The sequence below is a fragment of the Xiphophorus hellerii genome, chromosome 22, assembly GCF_003331165.1.
Source record: "Xiphophorus hellerii strain 12219 chromosome 22, Xiphophorus_hellerii-4.1, whole genome shotgun sequence".
NCBI classification, from domain to species: Eukaryota; Metazoa; Chordata; class Actinopteri; order Cyprinodontiformes; family Poeciliidae; genus Xiphophorus; species Xiphophorus hellerii.
The window spans coordinates 25,868,890-25,889,331 of NC_045693.1; the positions used below are offsets into that span (position 1 = coordinate 25,868,890).

General features: G+C 40.3%; 1 protein-coding gene across 2 annotated transcripts; it reads right to left on the minus strand.

Moving 5' to 3' along the window:
* Positions 1-3,798: 3,798 nt before the first annotated feature.
* On the minus strand, positions 3,799-12,149 carry LOC116712643 (high affinity immunoglobulin gamma Fc receptor I-like). Of its 2 annotated transcripts, none has more exons than XM_032552441.1 (8): positions 11,993-12,149; positions 9,681-9,716; positions 9,299-9,574; positions 8,974-9,219; positions 8,835-8,882; positions 8,606-8,760; positions 8,414-8,509; positions 3,799-4,076 (listed from the first exon to the last, which is right to left on the minus strand). In XM_032552441.1, exons 1-8 carry the CDS (start codon positions 12,021-12,023, stop codon positions 4,071-4,073), a joined length of 894 nt encoding a protein of 297 aa, XP_032408332.1. In that variant the 5' UTR covers positions 12,024-12,149; the 3' UTR covers positions 3,799-4,070. The 2 variants fall into 2 exon arrangements, with proteins under 2 accessions (XP_032408332.1, XP_032408333.1); XM_032552442.1 differs by having other exon boundaries at positions 8,606-8,730; positions 11,993-12,144.
* Positions 12,150-20,442: the final 8,293 nt, after the last annotated feature.

Genomic DNA, 20,442 nt, shown 5'->3' on the forward strand with positions numbered 1-20,442 from the left:
CTTTGTTTAAGGAAAGCATGTAGAATGTTTTAGACAAACTACCAGTAAAATCTAGTTTGTTCTATAAAAGTAAATTAAACTGGACTGTTTAATTCACACTGATATTCATTGTTTTGATGGTAAATGTAAGGTTTACAACTACATTTTTAAGTTTTTGTTATTATTTTTGTTTTTGTTTAATCCTATATTACAGGATTAGTTTCAAATGAAGATCTGCATATGTTTGACATTCAGGGAAAATGCTAATTTAGAACCTTGTCTTTTGAAGCAGGTGATTACAGGGTTTTGGTGTTTTCCATCTGTTGGAGGTGTAGTATATAATAATAGAAACGTAAATTGAATGGATCACATCCACCATTTAATGAGCAGAACTGGACAAGTAGGAGATAAGGCTTCACGTGATGAGTTGCTCTACACACAGACTGGCCTGGAGTTCAGAGCTCCAGGCAGGACTCTGGACTACAATAAAAGCTGTTGTCATTCGAGGAGGAGTGTGACTGCTTGGAGAAGCGGTTTCACATTTATTTCGACGATAGCAGCTACAGAGCCACGAGCATTGGAGAATTCACTCAGACACACAGTGAATTGAAGATACTGTATTTGTGATGAATACACAAATGAATGATGCCTTTGGAAAATCTGATCTCTGTTTTGTCATTACAGTTTTGCAGCTTTTTTCCTGGTGCCCTGTGGATGTGATCTCATTCAAAATCTGCGTTCTTTGATAAAAAAAGATTAAAGTAATTCCCCTGATGGAGAATGACAAAGCCAAATTTACTTTCTTTAAGTTAAGCCATTGTTTGATTATGCTGACACTGATGAAGATGACAATAGAGAATGTTGCACTTATGTTTCTGATGCTAATGAAACTCATGTTGATGATGCAATGTCTGTTTTAACAACCTGTGATAGGGGATGGCACAGGATGCAGTTTCCTCACGAGGAGATTTCACCTTCTCCTTAATACTCGCTGTTTAATTGGCATAATAATCCAATTTTCAGTGGGCAACGGACGCTCAGGTGGAAACCTGAGGTTTCCAACCGAAGAAGATCAGGCTACAAGAGGATCGACATTAACTTTTTTACTGCGTGTTTTCGTTCGTTGTGAACTCTGAAAGGATTTTCGCTTCTTCTTTTGCGCGTATTTTTTGAACATTTCCTGACGAAGACTTCATATTTTGTTTTTGGGAGACTATCGACGGACATTGAATGAAAAAAAAAGAAAAACAGAAAAAAGACGAGCAGCAGATTGTAATTTTGTGTGTTTCTCATTTTTGACAGATTGTAATTTTGTGATGAATGTTGTCTTTTAAGTTGCAGAGCATTTCTTACTATTTTTTCTATGTATGTCCTTGTTTTATTTTTTCATTTTATACTTTGGGTTTTGTTTGTCCTGTTTTTGGTTGTATTGTGATAATTTTGTTTTATGATTTTATATTTTTGAAAGGATAAGTATTTCTTACCCTTGGGTTTTGTTTAAAAAGGGGGACTGTTATATAATTAGGCTAGGTCACTCTTTTGGTTTTTTATTTTTAGGTTTTTTTTTCTTTTTTTTCTTTTTATTAGTTTAATACATAGTTTTTGTGGTTCTGTATTAGAAGGCTTAATCAATTTTTATTGAGGTCTTTTATTGAGACCTCAAAAGAGGGACTGTTAAGGAAAAATGATTATTTTTAGTGCTTAATACAGTTAATCTTACGACATGTGTAAAAGGTATATTCAGCACTCCTATTTGGAACAGCTTTGTGTCGAGCATTTGGGATTGAGCAGATGAGCAGGCATTCAGACAGGCAGGAGCTCCCCGCTGTGAGGCGAAGCCATAAAATTAGCATTCCTGGCAGGGCAGAGAGACTTTAGATTTCACACTGTGAAGTCTTATCTCAGGATCGTTCTGTACTCAGAATGACCGTGGGAGTCACAGGGGGTAAGGGCAGCGGTTTGCTTCTTTGTCTCGCTAGAAGACAGATGGCCCTTTGATCTTTGCGTAGATCAGGGGGAGTTCCAAGTTTCTCTGAGTGCTTAAGGGAGTTTCCAGTTGGTCAGCAGGGGGAACGCCTTGAGTGCATAAATTAAATAGAGAAACACCTCTTTACTATAAGATTTCGTGTCAGGAGAAAAAATACAGAGAGCGGCCACCATTTTGCCTTTTTGCATCGGCTCTCTCCAAAGACGTCTTTGCCTTTTTGTTTGTCTTTGTTTTGTGTTTGTCTGTCTTTATTTTTATGAGAAAATGCATATCTCTGTTCCTCTGCAGTTTTGTTGTTGATTGCTTTGTATGAGATTAAACTCTGTGATCTGTGACATCAACGCGCTTTGTTGTTGTTTCACTTTAGCAGCACGCCGCCACTCGCTGAGGACTCGGAAGATTAAGGAGGAAAGAGCCAAACGTTTTGTCCAAAGTTAACATTAAATTATCCTCTTTTACTATTTTACTCCTTTTTTGTTTTTCAGAAAAGTGATATTTTTCCTTTGCTGTCATTTGCTACCATCTCTATTAAAACTGTGGAGAAAAATAAAAAGTTAAGATTCTTTATGAGAAACTGAGAATGTTTCCACCTGCAGTACCAGAGTCAGCCAGCAGGGCGCACACCATGACTCTCCAATAGTTTCTGTTTGTTTCTGAGCTTTTTATTATTATCTGGCTGATTGTGGAAGAATTAAACACATTAAATAAAATAAAGATAATACTTTGTTTATTTCAATCCCATCAAGCAGCAGGTTTATTGATGGATTATTGATCCTCTGGTTGATCAGACATGATGTCTTTAACTCACTGATGGTTGATGGTGAAAACATGAAGGACTCTTAAAGCTGCAGCTGGAGCTCAGAGGAAACCAACTGGATCTAAACCAGTCAAATCCTCCAGTCTGATCCAGGCAGAGTCACTGGGAGAACTGGAGTCCAGACCCACTGGGACTGGTCAGATATCAATGATTCATCATCAATTTATGGGTTTTATGTAAAGCAGACAGAAATTAAACAACATGAGAGTTACAGCAAAACTTTCAGCTTCAATCAGTTTAAACTGAACCAGGAAATCATCTGGGTTTTTGTTTCCTTTGCTTTTCAGAATAAAGTTAAAATCATGAGAATAATTTTAAACTTTGATTTTACGAATAAAGATGATAAAAAAGGAGAAAAACTTCTGGATCATTTCAGTTATTTTATTTCAAATATATTTTTAGACAAAATAACAGAAACAACCTGAAGGTTCTGCTTTGGTTTAACACACTGAGGGATTTTCTGCAGTTTGAACAAATTTATTCTGAGGTTTTGGTTTAGTTTTCTTCACACACAGTAAATAAGTTTCCACTGCTGAACCACAGACAGGCAGACAGACAGTCAGACAGACAGTCAGACAGACAGACAGGCAGGCAGGCAGACAGACAGGCAGACAGACAGGCAGGCAGGCAGACAGACAGACAGACAGACAGACAGACAGGCAGGCAGGCAGGCAGGCAGACAGGCAGGCAGGCAGGCAGGCAGGCAGGCAGGCAGGCAGGCAGGCAGACAGACAGACAGACAGACAGACAGACAGGCAGGCAGGCAGGCAGGCAGGCAGGCAGGCAGGCAGACAGACAGACAGACAGACAGGATCATCATGTTTGTTAGCAACAAGCTGCAGAGCTGCAGGTTCAACAGGCTGAAGCTGCAGAGAAACAATGGAGCTGCTGAGGTTTTAACGTTCAGACATTTCAAATAAAAACAGTTTCTGAAAACATGAGACTGAAAACTGAGAATGAAACATTAAATACATTCATGAGGCTTACAGAGAAAAAACTCAAACATATTCAGATGGACAGGTGAACATTTTTCTGGAGTTGATTTTATTCTCCTGCATTAATTTATTGTAAGAATCATAAATCAGATTGTTCTGAATGAACAACTTTCTAATGTTTCCAGTTTATTAAAGAAAGCTCTCTGAGTAACAGAACTGATGTTTTCTTCCTGTTGTCAGTGGATCCAGTTTCACATCAACAACATTTTCTGTCTCCAGGAGTTTCAGCATCAAAGTTTTTCTTCTTCTTCTGTCATGGTGGCGTACAGAACAGTAGTGAAGCAGCGCCGCCTCAGAGCTGCAGAAGAAGAAAACATCCAATCACTGAAGCTCAATCATTTAGCTGCAGCTAAGCTAGCCTGGCTAATGCTAACTGACTAGCCTGAAGCTAACTGTTGCTGCTGGTAACAGATGTTGAACTATAAAATGACTCATTGTTAAAACTTCCTGTCAGCAGAAATGTAATTATTCCATAAATATTGTAGTAATTATGGATCTGATCAGATGTTTCTGTCTCCATGTTCTGCTGAGGAAATCTGGCTAATCTGGATTCTCTCTGGCTAATCTGGATTCTCTCTAGCTAATCTGGATTCTCTCTGGCTAATCTGGATTCTCTCTGGTTAATCTGGATTCTCTCTGGCTAATCTGGATTCTCTCTGGCTAATCTGGATTCTCTCTGGCTAATCTGGATTCTCTCTGGTTAATCTGGATTCTCTCTGGTTAATCTGGATTCTCTCTGGCTAATCTGGATTCTCTCTAGCTAATCTGGATTCTCTCTGGCTAATCTGGATTCTCTCTGGTTAATCTGGATTCTCTCTGGTTAATCTGGATTCTCTCTAGCTAATCTGGATTCTCTCTAGCTAATCTGGATTCTCTCTGGCTAATCTGGATTCTCTCTGGTTAATCTGGATTCTCTCTGGTTAATCTGGATTCTCTCTGGCTTATCTGGATTCTCTCTAGCTAATCTGGATTCTCTCTGGTTAATCTGGATTCTCTCTGGTTAATCTGGATTCTCTCTGGTTAATCTGGATTCTCTCTGGTTAATCTGGATTCTCTCTAGCTAATCTGGATTCTCTCTAGCTAATCTGGATTCTCTCTGGCTAATCTGGATTCTCTCTGGTTAATCTGGATTCTCTCTGGTTAATCTGGATTCTCTCTGGCTAATCTGGATTCTCTCTAGCTAATCTGGATTCTCTCTGGCTAATCTGGATTCTCTCTGGTTAATCTGGATTCTCTCTGGTTAATCTGGATTCTCTCTAGCTAATCTGGATTCTCTCTGGTTAATCTGGATTCTTCCATCAGATATCAATGTTCCATTAATCTGATTCTCTAAGTTGCTGTCAGGAGGAACTCTGGATGTTTTCATGGCTGTTTGTCCAGTGAAGAACCACAGAGAAAATGTTGAATATATTTTGGTTTCTTTCACAAAAGTCAGATTCAGAAATCCAGGATGAGATCAAGCCGGGCTTAACGCCATCAGTTCATCCTGACTTGATCCATTCAGACCAAACCAGGCTGAGGAGCTGCAGCCATGTTGAGTCAGACTGAAGTCATTCAGGTAAATCAACAGATTTCTAAAGTGACCAACGAGATCCATGAGGTTCAATGATGCTACGCTAGATAAAAACGCCAAACCTCCCACCAAACAAACATGTTTTGATTGAGGATTATGAGGAACTGAAGCAGATCAAACTAAAGAAAGAAACTGAAGCTACAACAGAAAACAATATCAGGAATATTGAATTCATAATTAGCCCAAAATATACATTTCCAAACCATTCCTGACTACAATAATATAATCCCTGTCATTTGTTCAAATAAGCAACTTTAACCTTATAAATGGACAGGATTATATATAATGTGTTAATCTGACAGAGCATTCATTCATTCATTCATTCATTCATTCATTCATTCATTCATTCATGTGATGTTTTTGTTCCACATCTTATCAATATTTATACAGAATAAACATGACAACAGGCCGAGATTAAATGCAAGAACATTAAAGATATTAGGTTCATCCTTCAATCATAATTTATGACTTTATGGTTATGAATATGAAAATGAGTTTAGGGAGGTTTATATGTTGATGAATTTCTCTCCTCTCATCACAGCAGGTGGTAGCTATTGATGTCATGAGATAAAGCAGAAATTAATGACTTATTGTGATTCTTTATCTGCCCTGAACCTCTTGGTGAGTCTGAAAGACGCCCCCTGCTGTTCATTCACGGAATAAACAATCTGCTTTCTCTCCCCTCCTTCTTTGTACTTGGTTTAAAGATGGCTGCTTTTCTTTTGATGTTTGTTGCACAAATTCTAATATATGCTACATATCAACCAACAATTAAGTGAATCTGTTTTGTTCTTAAATCCCCTCATGGAGACTTACTAACATCTTCTGACAACCAGTATATAACAGATAATATTTTTGATTGCTTTGAGTTTGATGATATTTTCCTTAATCTGACTGATATGATACGGATGTTTTGCATTGATCATTTATAGCTTTAGCATTGGAACCTTATCAGCCAGTAGAAGTGAACTGTATTAGTTAGTGAACATTAGTGACCAGATGCATCATTAGGACCAAGGAGCAAAAGCTGCAGATCATTTTAAAGCTAACAAAACAATTCACCATGTTGGGAGCAACTCTTGGAGCATGGTTGTGTAGTCAGTATGTTCTTTTGGTTTTTAGGTAAAGTGTACCAACAGCAAACTTAGTCAATGTTGTTATAAGTTGGGCTGGTTGTCAGAAGATGTTAGTAAGTCTCCATGAGGGGATTTAAGAACAAAACAGATTCAAATTCATTAACATATAAACACTTCATAGAGACAAAAGGTATTTTTATGATGTAAATAAATATTTGTTTAAAAGATGTTTGAATTAAATTGCCCATTAGTTTAAATATATGAGGAAACTAAAGTTATTTACGTTATAAATGTTAATTTAAGCTAAGAGGGTTTAATTTCTATCAAACCTAGAAATGATCAGTAAATGTCGTCATTCAATGGAGGGAGTTTGCTACATGCTAATATGACTTAGTTTAGTTAAAATACGTTTGTTTCTTTATCAGTCGTTTCTCTGATCACCTCATCGCTGCAACGGTCTATTAAAGGCCTTTCTATCAAACTAGAACAGCGCTCTAAAGGAACAATCCAGCAGTAACAGTCTGATTATTTTAACATTTATAATATTTTCTACCATCATAATGTTAAAATGATAATAATATTCAGTCATTTTGACAGAAAACCAAAATGAATTTGTGGTTTTATAACACAGGTTGTTAGAAAAGAGAAAACAGACAATAAAACAGAATCAGTGATAAAAGTGATTGATTTCTGATCGGTCTGATCAGTTCAGTCACTAAGCTGCTTCTTAGCTGCAGTTTTAGATCCTATTAAACAGGAATGCACCGATGTGAAAACTTGGGCCAATAACTGATTATTTCCAACATCAGAGATTAAATATATATTTCTTTACACTTTGGACTCTCTAACAGCAACCACACTACCTCTGTTCAGCACCAGGGGGCGCTGAAGGTTCTGAACAGGTTAGAACCGCCCTGAAGGAAAAGGCTGTGAAAGCAGAAAACATGGCGGTCTGCAACACATTTCCACCAGTAACCAGTAAACACTGGCCGCCTTCACAGGCCGCCTGCAACCCGCCCACCACATGAACATCAATTATTTTTATCACCAGCCGTTTTTCTCTCCTTATTTGGAGTCTTTTCAGACCCAAACGGTCCAGTCAAAGTCCCAGAAGCTCTGATCTGAGAACAGAAGCAGAAGTGGTCGGTGGTTTGCATCGTCACTCTGCAGCACGACGTGTTTCTGTGAAGTCAACTTCATTTCTACTTTATTAGATTTGTTATAAAACTTGTTCAATCAAAACTTCAGACCCAAAAACAAGAAACTGAAAAGTTGAAAAGTTTACAGCAGAAAAATGAAGCAAGAATTAAAGCAGCTCTGAAAAATGAGACACTGACTGAATAAAAGGCAGTAATAATATAAAACACATTATGTTTTATGAATTACTTCCTCATTGTAGTTGTCATCTCCAGCATTGCCTGGTTGTCTTGTTTCTGTTTAACATGAATCTAATTGTTTCCAGATGAATCTGTTAAATCTGTCCATCATGGCAGGAAACTTTAAACTCAACTTTTTCTGTTTGATTTCTGGTTTCCTGTCAGAAGTTCAGCTTCCTGCTGATGTCGGCTGGTTTCTGATCGTTTCTCTGCTTCTGGTTTCTGCTTATTTATTCTGATCCTAATTTTAGAAACTGATAGTTTCTGTTCCTGTGATGAAATGAGATTCAGGCTGATAGAGACGAGAAGCTGATCAGTTTCTCTGCTCAGTTTAAACATGTCGACATAAAACATTTTTATTCATTATTTGGTTATTAGCTGCTGAGAGGAGATAAAACCTGATGCTGTTTATGTAGACAGATATATTAAATGCATGAACATCTGTAAAATAATCCCCATTTGAGTTTTGAATTCATTATTACTTGTTTCTTCAGACTCTAAAAAATAACACGAACAGAATCTAAAATGGAGGCCAGGAAATCCTCATTAGGAAACATTTTCTGATCAATCTGAAAATCTAACAGAAACAAAAACACATGAACATAATCACCATTTCCTGTTCCTGGTTTGGTTTTCTTCTGTTTCCTCTGGAACATCCTGATGTTTCTGGAAGTGATGTCATCCTCTCCTCTTCCTCCTTCATCACCTGAAATAAATCCAAAGTTACCAGGAAGTTTTTCAGGAAGATCTGAAAAGTTTCACTGAATGAAATCAAGAGATTTAACCAAGAGGTTTGTCTCACCTTAGGTTTGCTGTACAAATATACGACCAGTTGAACCAGTAAAAACAGGAAAACCAAAACACAAAGAGATGCACTGGGAAGCAACACTGGGAGAGAGACGGAGGAAGAACCTGGACCAGGTGAGACTGTAGACTCAGAGATGTTGGTGAGTTTCTCTAGAAAGAAGAAGCTGCTAAATAACCGTCTGCTGTAAACATCAAGACTCAGAGCTGAAGGAGAAGCTGCTCACCTGAGGAAGAGGAGGAGGAGGAAGGTGGAGAGGTGGTTGGAGGTTTCTCTAGAATAAAGAGGTTTGATTAAATATATCACCAGATTGTGGATTCTCAGACATTATCAATGAGATTCACTGTTAGAGGATGACCTCTGACCTTTGACAGAGATCCTGCTGGATGGAGACTCTCCATGACCTTTGACATTACATTTATAGAGGCCTTCATCAGATTTCTTCACTGAGTTGAGAATCTTGTTTCCAGTAGTTTCATCACCAATGAAGGAGCCATCTTTATAGAAAGCAGCTGGGAGGTTGTGGGTTGGATTCCTTGTTCTGCAGCTCAGAGTGACGTCATCTCCCTCCATCACAGGGAGGACAGGACTCTGCAGGATCACTGATCCACCTCAACACAGAGACAAACTACAGCATTTCATCCATTTCCACACAGCTTCAGCAACACTAACTCCACAGTCTGATCTTACCAGAGACAGAGAGCTGGATGCTGCTGCTGCTGCTGGAGGATCCAGACATGGACTCACACCAGTACAGACCAGTATCACCTGGGAGGAGGTAGTCCATGTTACAGGTAGAACCAAATGGTGTTCCCCATCCTTTACACTCAGCTCTGGTGTCTCTGGTTGTGTTTCTCCTCACAGTCCATCCATCAGATCTGTTTTCATCCTCACAGATCAGAATCACTGATTCATGTTCAAAGAACTGAGATCTGCTGGGAATCACAGTCAGACGAACTGGGAGGACTGGGATGGAAGAGATAAAGAACACATCTGTTATTCTATCAGTTCTTTTCCTTTGAGAAAATTGATCTAAAAATATTTTAAATATTTAAAATGAAATATGACCAACCTTGACCTGATGTCCAGAACAGCAGTGAGATCAGAACTGAAATGAAATAAAAGTTTTTGTTATTTTAGAATAAAACTTTCTAAAAGGTTTTTAGAAAATATTAACCAACATCATAAATGTGATTCATTGATAAAGTTGACATTTAAAGTATTTAATAAACTTCTTGTGCTAATATTTCATTTTAATGTTTTTCATGATTTTTCTATCATTCATTTGGAAATATTAAAATGAACTGAATCAAATATTTTGTGGTTTTATTGGTTTCCTCTTGTTATCGATCAATATATTTGCTCATAATTTTCTGTTTTCTTCATAAACTAATTATTTAAGGTTTTTTCTGCAGTCAGTCTCAGTTTGTGATGACATCATCACACTTTTATTGAATCATGTTTATTTGACATACAAAGGAACAGATTTTAAGCTTCTGACTCTTAATCTACAGAAATGTAAATGTTGCTGGGATCAGGCTCAGATGGCGTCTGGAGTTTCTTTGTCTTTTATTTACCGTCACATAAATAACTCAGGTTGTTTCACTCGGTGCCTAAAGCTGCTCAGCAGAACGTAGCAGAGCACCGCCTGGCAACAAGGCAGTTCAAGGAACAAACAGTAACATTCAGGGACATCTAGGAAATATCAGTACTGCTGATTAAAGCCATGAGACAGACATAAAAACCAGGTTTGGACAAACTAACAAACTACAATGAAAAATGAATTTCTTATAATAAGCAAAACAAACCTGTGAACAATAATCCATAAACAGTAACAACATATTGATATGTGATCTGATTGTAATAAATCAGCATCTGGACATTCAGGTCTACCTGCTCATTAATGTGTGGAGACAGAAGAAAGGAATGGATTATTATACAGGTTACATTACAACCTTCTCTTGAGCTACACAGACTACTGTCCACTGCAGCCTCACATTCCTGATGTCATCAGTTTAGCTTTTATTTTAGTCCCATATTTAGTCAATAATATCCAAACTAATTATCCTCCTATTTGGGAATGTGTTTATTTCTACATTTCATTTCCAATCTCTACATCTGTCCTGTAGTTCATATGTATCTCATCACTTTGTAACAGGAACCTTTGTTACTGTCTGAAACCCAAAATGGAGACGTTTTTATTTTCTTCACCAAAGCTGCCATACCTGCTACATTTACACATTTACTGCTCTGTCTGTCAAACTTGGTTCTCCAAGTGTAAAATAAGTCAAAGTCTCTGGTCTCCTTGTCTCTCTGGACTCGGCTGTCTTTCCTCTACGGCCTGTTGGATGTCAGAACCTCTTTCCACATGATGAGCCCATGATGTCCACATCCTCTGGTTCGGTACTGTTGGCATTTTCCTCAGCAGTTTCTGCAGGATCATCCTGAGCATCTTCTGCTTTGTTGGCACAATTAGTGGCACAACTTCTGCAGCCTTGGGGTCCAGTGCAGGTTTACTGCTAATCACGCTGAGTGTCCGTTCTGAGCCCAACTGACCCATTTGTTTATGTAATTCATCTGGTACCAGAGGACGGTACACTGAAGGAAGGACTCAGAGCTTTTTGTGTTTGGTCGTTCTAAACATTGTTCCATCCTGGGTGGTTTTTAGTTTGCTCCTCTCTCTAGCCAAAGCTTTAAACTCAGGACTCTCAGTGTGGAGTTCATGTGCAGCAGGTCTTTGGTTCTGCAGCCTGAACTCAAACATTTTAACTATTACAGGGTCTTGCTGCTGGGCTGCACAGAATTTCTGTCCAGTTATTGGTTGAATTGTCCAAAAGTCTCTCTGCTCCTGTTTGTTGCTGCAGGACATTAAAGGAGACTGGATTCAACGTTGGTTCTGGTTCTGCTTGCTGCACTAAGATGCCCTGCTGTGTGGCTCCTGCAGAGTCTTGGCTAATTGTGTGCAGCTTCTCATCTAGTCTTCAAAATCAAGGGGCCTTCCAGATAATCCATCTGCATCTGCATTTGTTTTCCAGGTCTGTATTTTATGGTCAAATTAAAATCTGCTAACTCAGCAACCCAACGCTGACCTGACGCATTTCATTTAGCTGCTGTCAAAACATCAGTGAGTGGATTATTGTCGGTGTGAACCACAAAAGATGAAACCAATAATCCCTGAAGCGTCGCAGAGAGACCATTTAGCTCTAAAAACTCAAGTTTACCTGCATATGATAGTTTTTCTCAAGTTTGTTAAAGTTCAATAATCCTTAACTTGCTGTTTCAGTGTTGATAGAGAAAAGCCCCTAGTCCTGCATCAGTATACAACATTTCTGCTTATTTCCACTCATATTAATATCAGTTATTAAACATTATTTCTGTACTTACAGATCAGACGCTGAGCAGCTGCTTCCTTCATGTCTGCTGACTTTGACTGGACCGGTTCACTAGAGGAGAGTTAGAGCAGCAACTAGAGTCCGCCTCTTCCTTCCTTTATCATCTTTTTTCTCCAGAAATGTTACAACAGACAGAATCCAAAAATGGTGCAGACTAAAAGTTTAAACACACACAGCCTTGATTTAGTTTAGTGCAGCTCAGCAAATTCAGCAGAGTTAAAATGTCAGTGTTTTATCAGAGTTGATACTTTATTGTTATCACCAGAAATAACTTAAACTGCTGGAACACCTGAGTGAAGTTTCCCCTCGTTCTTCAAATCAGATAAAATTGGTGTCAAACGTTTGTGCTGCTTTCATTTTAAAGATATAAAGAAATGTTTCTAGAGGTCATCAAAGGTCAACCAGCCCCCCCACCTTCTTCAAATCAGACAAAATGGGTCTCAATCAACTCAACAACATTTGTGTTTGTTTGAACAGCAAATTTTTCCTTTGTGTCACTTTGTACAATAAAAGCTAAATCATTGTTCTGCACTAATGAGTCCAATTTTGCACAACTGCACTGTGGCACACTTGCTGTACATATATTTACATATACATACTGTATCTGCATTTTTTGAATCCTTGCAAGGACTGTTCTAAGCTGCTTTTTATATTGACAGCATGTTATATTTTATTTTTATTTTGTCTACAATTTCTACTCAGTGGTGGTTGTTGTGTGTCTTGTCTCTATGCTGCTGTAACTGTGAAATAATTTCCCTGCTGGGATGAATAAAGTAATTCTATTCTATTCTATTTGGCTTTGAAGATATTAATGAAAGTTTAAAGGTCAAAAGGTCAACCAGCCTCCTACTTTTATAAACCGTTTGTCACTGATTTGAAGTGATGATGATGATGATGGGTGTCGATCATGAAACTGAGCTGGAAACGGCTAACTAGATAGCTAGCACATGTTTAGCTCTAATCTTACTTTTTGCATTTCTACAGTTCAGGTTGTCTAACAGCGCCCTCTGGTGGTCAGAAACTAAAATTGAGGTCACCAAGTTAATTTTGGAGGTTTTGTTCCAGTTCTGTCTAAATAAGATCCAAGTAAATTTCATCCATGTTAATAATTTCAGATGAAATTCACAGATCCAGCATGAACTGATGTTCACTGACCTCTGATGACCTCTAGACAGTGAAGTCAGGTTACTGACGTCGGACCACTGTTTTCAGTAACTAGTAATCTAACGTGTTGCTAGTTCAAATCTAGTAGTCAGACTACAGTTACTTATCAAAACCACTTTGTGTTACTATTTTCTTTTGTAATTGAATTTTATTTCTACGCGTCTTGGGGAGAAACCGCCGTTTCTATGCAACAGAATCAGCATAGAAACTAATTAGATCTAATTAGCACACATCTATATAATATTTCAGATTCAGAGAGAACAAAGATGATCAATATTGAGAAATTTAAAGGTGCCTAAACTCATAGAGTATATAAATAAAGGTTAAATAAGACTCGGAACTCCATCTGCTCATAGTCAAAACAAGAAGAGATTTTAATGCACATCTGCGGAACTAAACATCACATACACATCGTTACAGTAGTCCCAAAATCTCTTGCCTTCTACTTCTGGTATTAGTTTCTTATAGGGTCTGAGCTCTACTGGTGTGTATTGGAAAGCCTCGACCAATGGCGTTGCTTTCCTCCATTTACGTAGTTCATTTGGCTCCGTCTTACACTGGATGTGTATCAGAAGTTCCTTGGAAACATTCAGACCTATTGACCTCCAACATCTGCTCCATTTCAAAGGTGCAAACCAAGTCAATTATTATTCTTATCTATCCAAACAGATCGTTTCCCAAACATTCTTCCCGTCTCACTTCGGCTTCGCACGCAAAGGGAACCGGGAGCCAGGTCAATTAGACCTTCTATGGCGCCAGATCTCCTTAGCGAAAAACAATCTATAAAGAGTATTTCCGCTCTTACATAATCCCAATCCATTTGACACAATACATTTCTTTTAGGTTAAAACATATCTTAGTGCGAAACCAACCAACAAACATAATTTTTAACTATTAATATAATTATATTCCTCTACATCAACTAGACGACTAAACATGTTGTTATGCTCAAGATGGTTTGGTTAGTTTTTTGTTCTATTTAGATGAACTAACAACATTTTAATGAGTATATGTGGCCTCCACTCTGTTAAGAATTTGATCAAATGTAAAAAAAAAATTAAAAAAACTCTACTGATTAGACAAATTTTGATCATTAATATTACATTTAATTTAAAATACTCTACTGATAAGGCTATAGGTTGATCAAATCTTGAATCTAAAACTAACCAAAAACCAGCATAATCAATCCAATACTTAACATTAGCTAAAAAATTAAACATTAAAAACTAGAATAATTAAACTAATATTCCCAACACCAAGACACATGAAAACAAAACTTTATCTTGACATTTTTCTATTATTCCTCTTTCTTTTCTCTCTCCCTGAATCAATCAATCAATCAATCAAGCAATCAAATGTTATTTGTATATCACATTTCAGCAGCAGCAAGGCATTTCAAAGTGCTTTACATCATATCAAACACAGAAACACAAAGCAATATAGAATCAATAATCAAAACACAGCATTAAGTTAAGGTCGATCAATAAATTTGTAATTGATTACATTTCAAATACAATCCTAAACAGGTGGGTTTTTAGTCGAGATTTAAAGGAAGTCAGTGTTTCAGCTGTTTTACAGTTTTCTGGAACTTTGTTCCAAATTTGTGGTGCATAGATGCTGAAAGCTGCTTCTCCTCGTTTGGTTCTGGTTCTGGGGATGCAGAGCAGAACCAGAACCAGAACCTGAGAGGTCTGGAAGGTTGATACAACAACAGCAGATCTTTAATGTATTGTGGTGCTAAGCCGTTCAGTGATTTATAAACTAACAACAGTATTTTAAAGTCTATTCTTTGAGCTACAGGGAGCCAGTGGAGGGACTTTAAAACTGGTGTTATGTGCTCTATCTTCCTGGTTTTAGTCAGAACGCCAGCAGCAGCATTCTGGATCAGCTGCAGCTGTTTGATTGATTTGTTGGACAGACCTGTGAAGACGCTGTTGCAATAATCAATACGACTGAAGATGAAGGCATGGATGAGTTTCTCTAGATCTGGCTGAGACATTAGTCCTTTAATCCTGGAAATGTTCTTCAGGTGATAGAAGGCCGACTTTGTAACTGTCTTTATGTGGCTCTGGAGGTTCAGGTCAGAGTCCATCACTACTCCCAGGTTTTGGGCTGATCGCTGGTTTTTAGTTGTAATAGGATAAGATCTTTTTTGTTTAATTATTTTGCTAACTTACTGTATCTTCCACCAGCGGCGTATCTAGGCCAGTTTTAGGGTGCTGTAGCACCCCTAAATAGGATTGCCACCCTTCCCGTAAAATACGGAGTCGTCCCATATTTGGCCGTTAAATGTGCGTCCCATATAGAGCTTTGGAACGTGACGTCACTACTCTATCAGTAGGGATATGAGCGCCATCTTGTGAGGTCGTACACATAACGGGCTCTTTGCACCTGCCGCGCTGACGTCACAACCGCATGCGCAAATGCGGCTCTCTTGTTTCCGCTTTGAGTTACTATGACAGCTAGAAAAGATAAAGTCTTATTTCACACGCAAATAAAACAATACTATGAACATTGCTGTCTTCCTAATATAATGGGCTTTTAAGTTTTTATGGATTTCCAAGCAATCCTGAATTAAGAAGACAATGGCTTGTAAATATTTGTTGTTACCAGTTAAAGCTAACGCTGCACAGCAAAGTTTACAGCCTTCACTTCACTCCGGATCAACTTCTTCAGCCTAAAGCAGAAGGTAAAGGAGCCTCCTGTGTTATTTCCATGGAATCACTTCTGTATTCAGCCTGAAAGAGTTTATGGGAACCAGAGAGCAGACCAGAGCCAGACAGCCGAGCTACTGATCCGCCTGTACACACTGCTGGAAACACCGTCCTGCTTCACAAGAAGCATGCAAAACTAATAAAGCGAAATAACACGGAGACCTTAAGGAACACGGCCATATTTTTCTAAAAGCAACAACTGAACCTGAACCGTCAGCTGAACTAGAACTCTGACACCAGAGCTGCTCTACTGTTAAGCTATGGGCTTGTTGTTCCTCAGGCTTCAGAAGCAAAAAGCCTGAACCGTAAAATCCCCGTTACTTGGTCTCTGACACTAACGACAATAAACCACGTAATATACTTGAACACAAGGTAAAAACATTGTCCGTTAGAATGGATGAAAAATATTTAGATACTTAAATAGCACATTTTTACAAGACAAATGTCTAGCATAAGCTAAAGCTAATGTTAGCCACAAAGTAAAACTCACCTTCCTATCTGTGTATAACAAGGCGAACATCTTAAAACCTTTCTCCAGATTATTGTTGGGGCTTCGGATCGATGTTCATTATTAATTGTTACCTTGGACAAGCCCTGAAAACACCCAGTGGAAAGAGACTTTTATCAATAGATCGGAAACGATTGAGCCGCTTTTCCCCAAACGAGGAAGCTGAGGTGCAAAGAGCCCATTTACAAAACGACTGTCTCACAGATATTTTGAATTTTTGAATCTAAGTTACTTAAAATTATTTAGCAATGGTTCGAACTTGCTGCGTTATTGGATGTAATGTCCAATGACACGACCGAAACAGTAAAAAGATGGAAAACGGATTTTAGTTTCACTGTTTTACTGTCTGTAAACAACGCGAGGGGGCTAAGCTATCGGAGCTAAGCTATCAGAGCTAAGCTATCAGAGCTAAGCTATCAGAGCTAAGCTATCGGAGCTAAGCTATCAGAGCTAAGTTATCGGAGCTAAGCTATTGGAGCTAAGCTATCAGAGCTAAGTTATCAGAGCTAAGCTATCAGAGCTAAGCTATCAGAGCTAAGTTATCGGAGCTAAGCTATCGGAGTTAAGCTATCGGAGCTAAGCTATCGGAGCTAAGCTATCGGAGCTAACGAAAAGGAGACAAATGTCCCGGGTATCAGCGGTGAGACGTCCTGATATCACGTTCTCCAACATCCCAAGATATTTACTAGTTTGCTCCAGACATGTCCATTCTGCTGAGTGTCTAAATTCGCTTGGTTGCTGTTGTGTCATAATGTTTTGCTATGATTTTGTCCGGGTGACTCAGGTTCAGTTACGTTGAGTTTATTTAAGTGGGTCAACCTTGTTTAGGTCGGGCTTCTATTTATTATGTAGCATAGTCCGAGTTTTGTCAGTGAACATCGAGGTTATTCCATTATTGTGAAGTAAACTATTTTACTGGTGTTATCAAATTTACAGCATTAATACTGATGTGTATTCTGATATGTCCTCTTAAAGGCAAACCGATGTATGAAATGGATGAGCTCAATCCAGACTGAATCTGGGTCACTGCTAGGAAAACGCCACGACATCGGACCGACATGCGCGTCAATTAAAGAGGCGATACAGCAAAACCACGGTTGATAAGCAAGTTACAGAGACTGTTTTCATTATTTACCCCAGAAGAGGTAAATAATGAAAACACAGCAGCGGAGGCTGTAGAAGAGGAGCGAGTTGTAGAGGCTGAGGAGGAAACCCCAGGAGAAGAGAAGCTCAGCAAGGCTGCAGACTCTGAAGAGGAACATGAACCATTTGGGTTGAAATATGTGTTCAGTTGGAAGTGTCTGTTTTCTGTCATTTCATAATTTAATGTGGTAAACATTTATGAAACGTTTGACTCAAGCACCTCAAGTTGTATAGTAAACAGGTGATGAAATGACCTGTTTAAATACTTCAAGTAATAAACATACATGTAATGAAAGATTATATTTTAAACATTTTATGTGATTAAAGTAAACAATTATATAATCAGACATTTTGCAGTAAACATTTAATGTAACAAGCAAACCAGATGAAAGAGCCCATCTTTAAACATTTAATGTGTAATTAAACAATTCAGAGTAAACAATAAAGGTGACAAGTAAATATTATGATATAGATCACTCTTTAAGCAAATATTTGTTGTATTTAACATATTTCAGGTAAGAAGTGAACATGTAATGAAATTGATCCTGTCCTAGAATTTTATGTAATCGGACATTACAGGTAACAAATGTGATGATCATTTGAGGTAATACATTTTATGAACATTTTTTTTAAAATAGAAAATTAGTTAAAAAATAAAACAGGGGTCAAATTTAATAAAGATGAGTGTGCTTCATGCCCCCGCCATCATGCCCCTGGAGGGGGGGCACGATGGCGAGCGTCTGGTGGCCGGGCTTTAACCCATGGAGCCCGGCCGGGCTCAGCCCGAAGAGGAAACATGGGTCCCCCCTCCCATGGGCCCACCACCTGTGAGAGGGGCCAAAGGGGTCGGGTGCATTGTGTGATGGGTGGCGGCGGAGGGAGGGGACCCTGGCGGTCCGATCCTCGGTTGCAGAAACTGGCTCTTGGGACGTGGAATGTCACCTCTGGTGGGACTCCGGAAGCAGCTGATGGGTACCGGCAGGCGAAGCAGCATGCGGCTCGGGTGGTTGCTGAGGCAAAAACTCGGGCATGGGAGGAGTTTGGAGAGGCCATGGAGAAAGACTTCCGTACGGCTTCGAAGCGATTCTGGTCCACCATCCGGCGTCTCAGGGGGGGGAAGCAGTACGGCACCAACACTGTTTATAGTGGGGATGGTGTGCTGCTGACCTCGACTCGGGACGTTGTGGGCCGGTGGGCAGAGTACTTCGAAGACCTCCTCAATCCCACCAACATGCCTTCTATTGAAGAAGCTGAGCCTGGGGACTCTGGGTTGGGCTCTCCAATCTCTGGGGACGAGGTCGCCGAGGTGGTTAAAAAGCTCCTCGGTGGCAGGGCCCCGGGGGTGGATGAGATCCGCCCGGAGTTCCTTAAGGCTCTGGATGTTGTAGGGTTGTGTTGTGTGTTGGCTGACGCAACTCTGCAATATCGCATTGACATTGGGGGCAGTTCCCCTGGACTGGCAGACCGGGGTGGTGGTCCCCCTGTTCAAAAAGGGGGACCGGAGGGTGTGCTCCAATTATAGAGGGGTCACACTCTTAAGCCTCCCTGGCAAGGTCTATTCCGGGGTCCTGGAGAGGAGGGTCCGTCGGATAGTCGAACCTCGGATCCAGGAAGAGCAGTGTGGTTTTCGTCCTGGTCGTGGAACACTGGACCAGCTCTACACCCTCGGCAGGGTCCTGGAGGGTGCATGGGAGTTCGCCCAACCAGTCTACATGTGTTTTGTGGACTTGGAGAAGGCGTTTGACCGTGTCCCTCGGGGAGCCCTGTGGGGGGTTCTCCGGGAGTATGGGGTACCGGGCCCTTTGATACGGGCTGTCAGGTCCCTGTATGACCGGTGTCAGAGTCTGGTCCGCATTGCCGGCAGTAAGTCGGGCTCGTTTCCGGTGAGAGTTGGACTCCGCCAGGGCTGCCCTTTGTCACCGATTCTGTTCATTACTTTCATGGACAGAATTTCTAGGCGCAGCCAAGGTGTTGAGGGGATCCGATTTGGTGGCCTTAGGATTTCATCTCTGCTTTTTGCAGATGATGTGGTCCTTTTGGATTCATCAGATCGTGATCTGCAGCTCTCGCTGGAGCGGTTCGCAGCCGAGTGTGAAGCGGCCGGGATGGGGATCAGTGCCTCCAAATCCGAGGCCATGGTCTTGAGCCGGAAAAGGGTAGAGTGCCTTCTCCGGGTCAAGGGGGGTGTCCTGCCCCAGGTGGAGGAGTTCAAGTATCTTGGGATCTTGTTCACGAATGAGGGAAGAAGGGAGCGGGAGATCGACAGGCGGATTGGCGCAGCGTCTGCTGTCAAGCGGGCGCTGTACCGGTCCGTCGTGGTGAAGAGAGAGCTGAGCCAAAAAGAGAAGCTCTCGATTTACCGGTCGATCTACGTTCCCACCCTCATCTATGGTCATGAGCTTTGGGTCATGACCGAAAGAACGAGATCGCGGATACAAGCGGCCGAAATGGGTTTTCTCCGTAGGGTGGCTGGGCTCTCCCTTAGAGATAGGGTGAGAAGCTTAGTCATCCGGGAGGGACTCAGAGTAGAGTCGCTGCTCCTTCACATCGAGAGGAGCCAGTTGAGGTGGCTCGGGCATCTGGCCAGGATGTCTCCTGGATGCCTCCCTGGTGAGGTGTTCCGGGCACGTCCCACCGGGAGGAGGCCCCGGGGAAGACCCAGGACACGCTGGAGGGACTATGTCTCTCGGCTGGCCTGGGAACGCCTCGGGATTCCCCCGGAAGAGCTAGAAGAAGTGGCTGGGGAGAGGGAAGTCTGGGCCTCCCTTCTGAAGTTGCTACCCCCGCGACCCGACCTCGGATAAGCGGAAGAAGATGGATGGATGGATGGATGGAGTGTGCTTCATCTATACAGAACAATTTCACACTGATTTTGAGTAAATGGGGCCAGGATTTGGAAGCTATTGAAGAAAA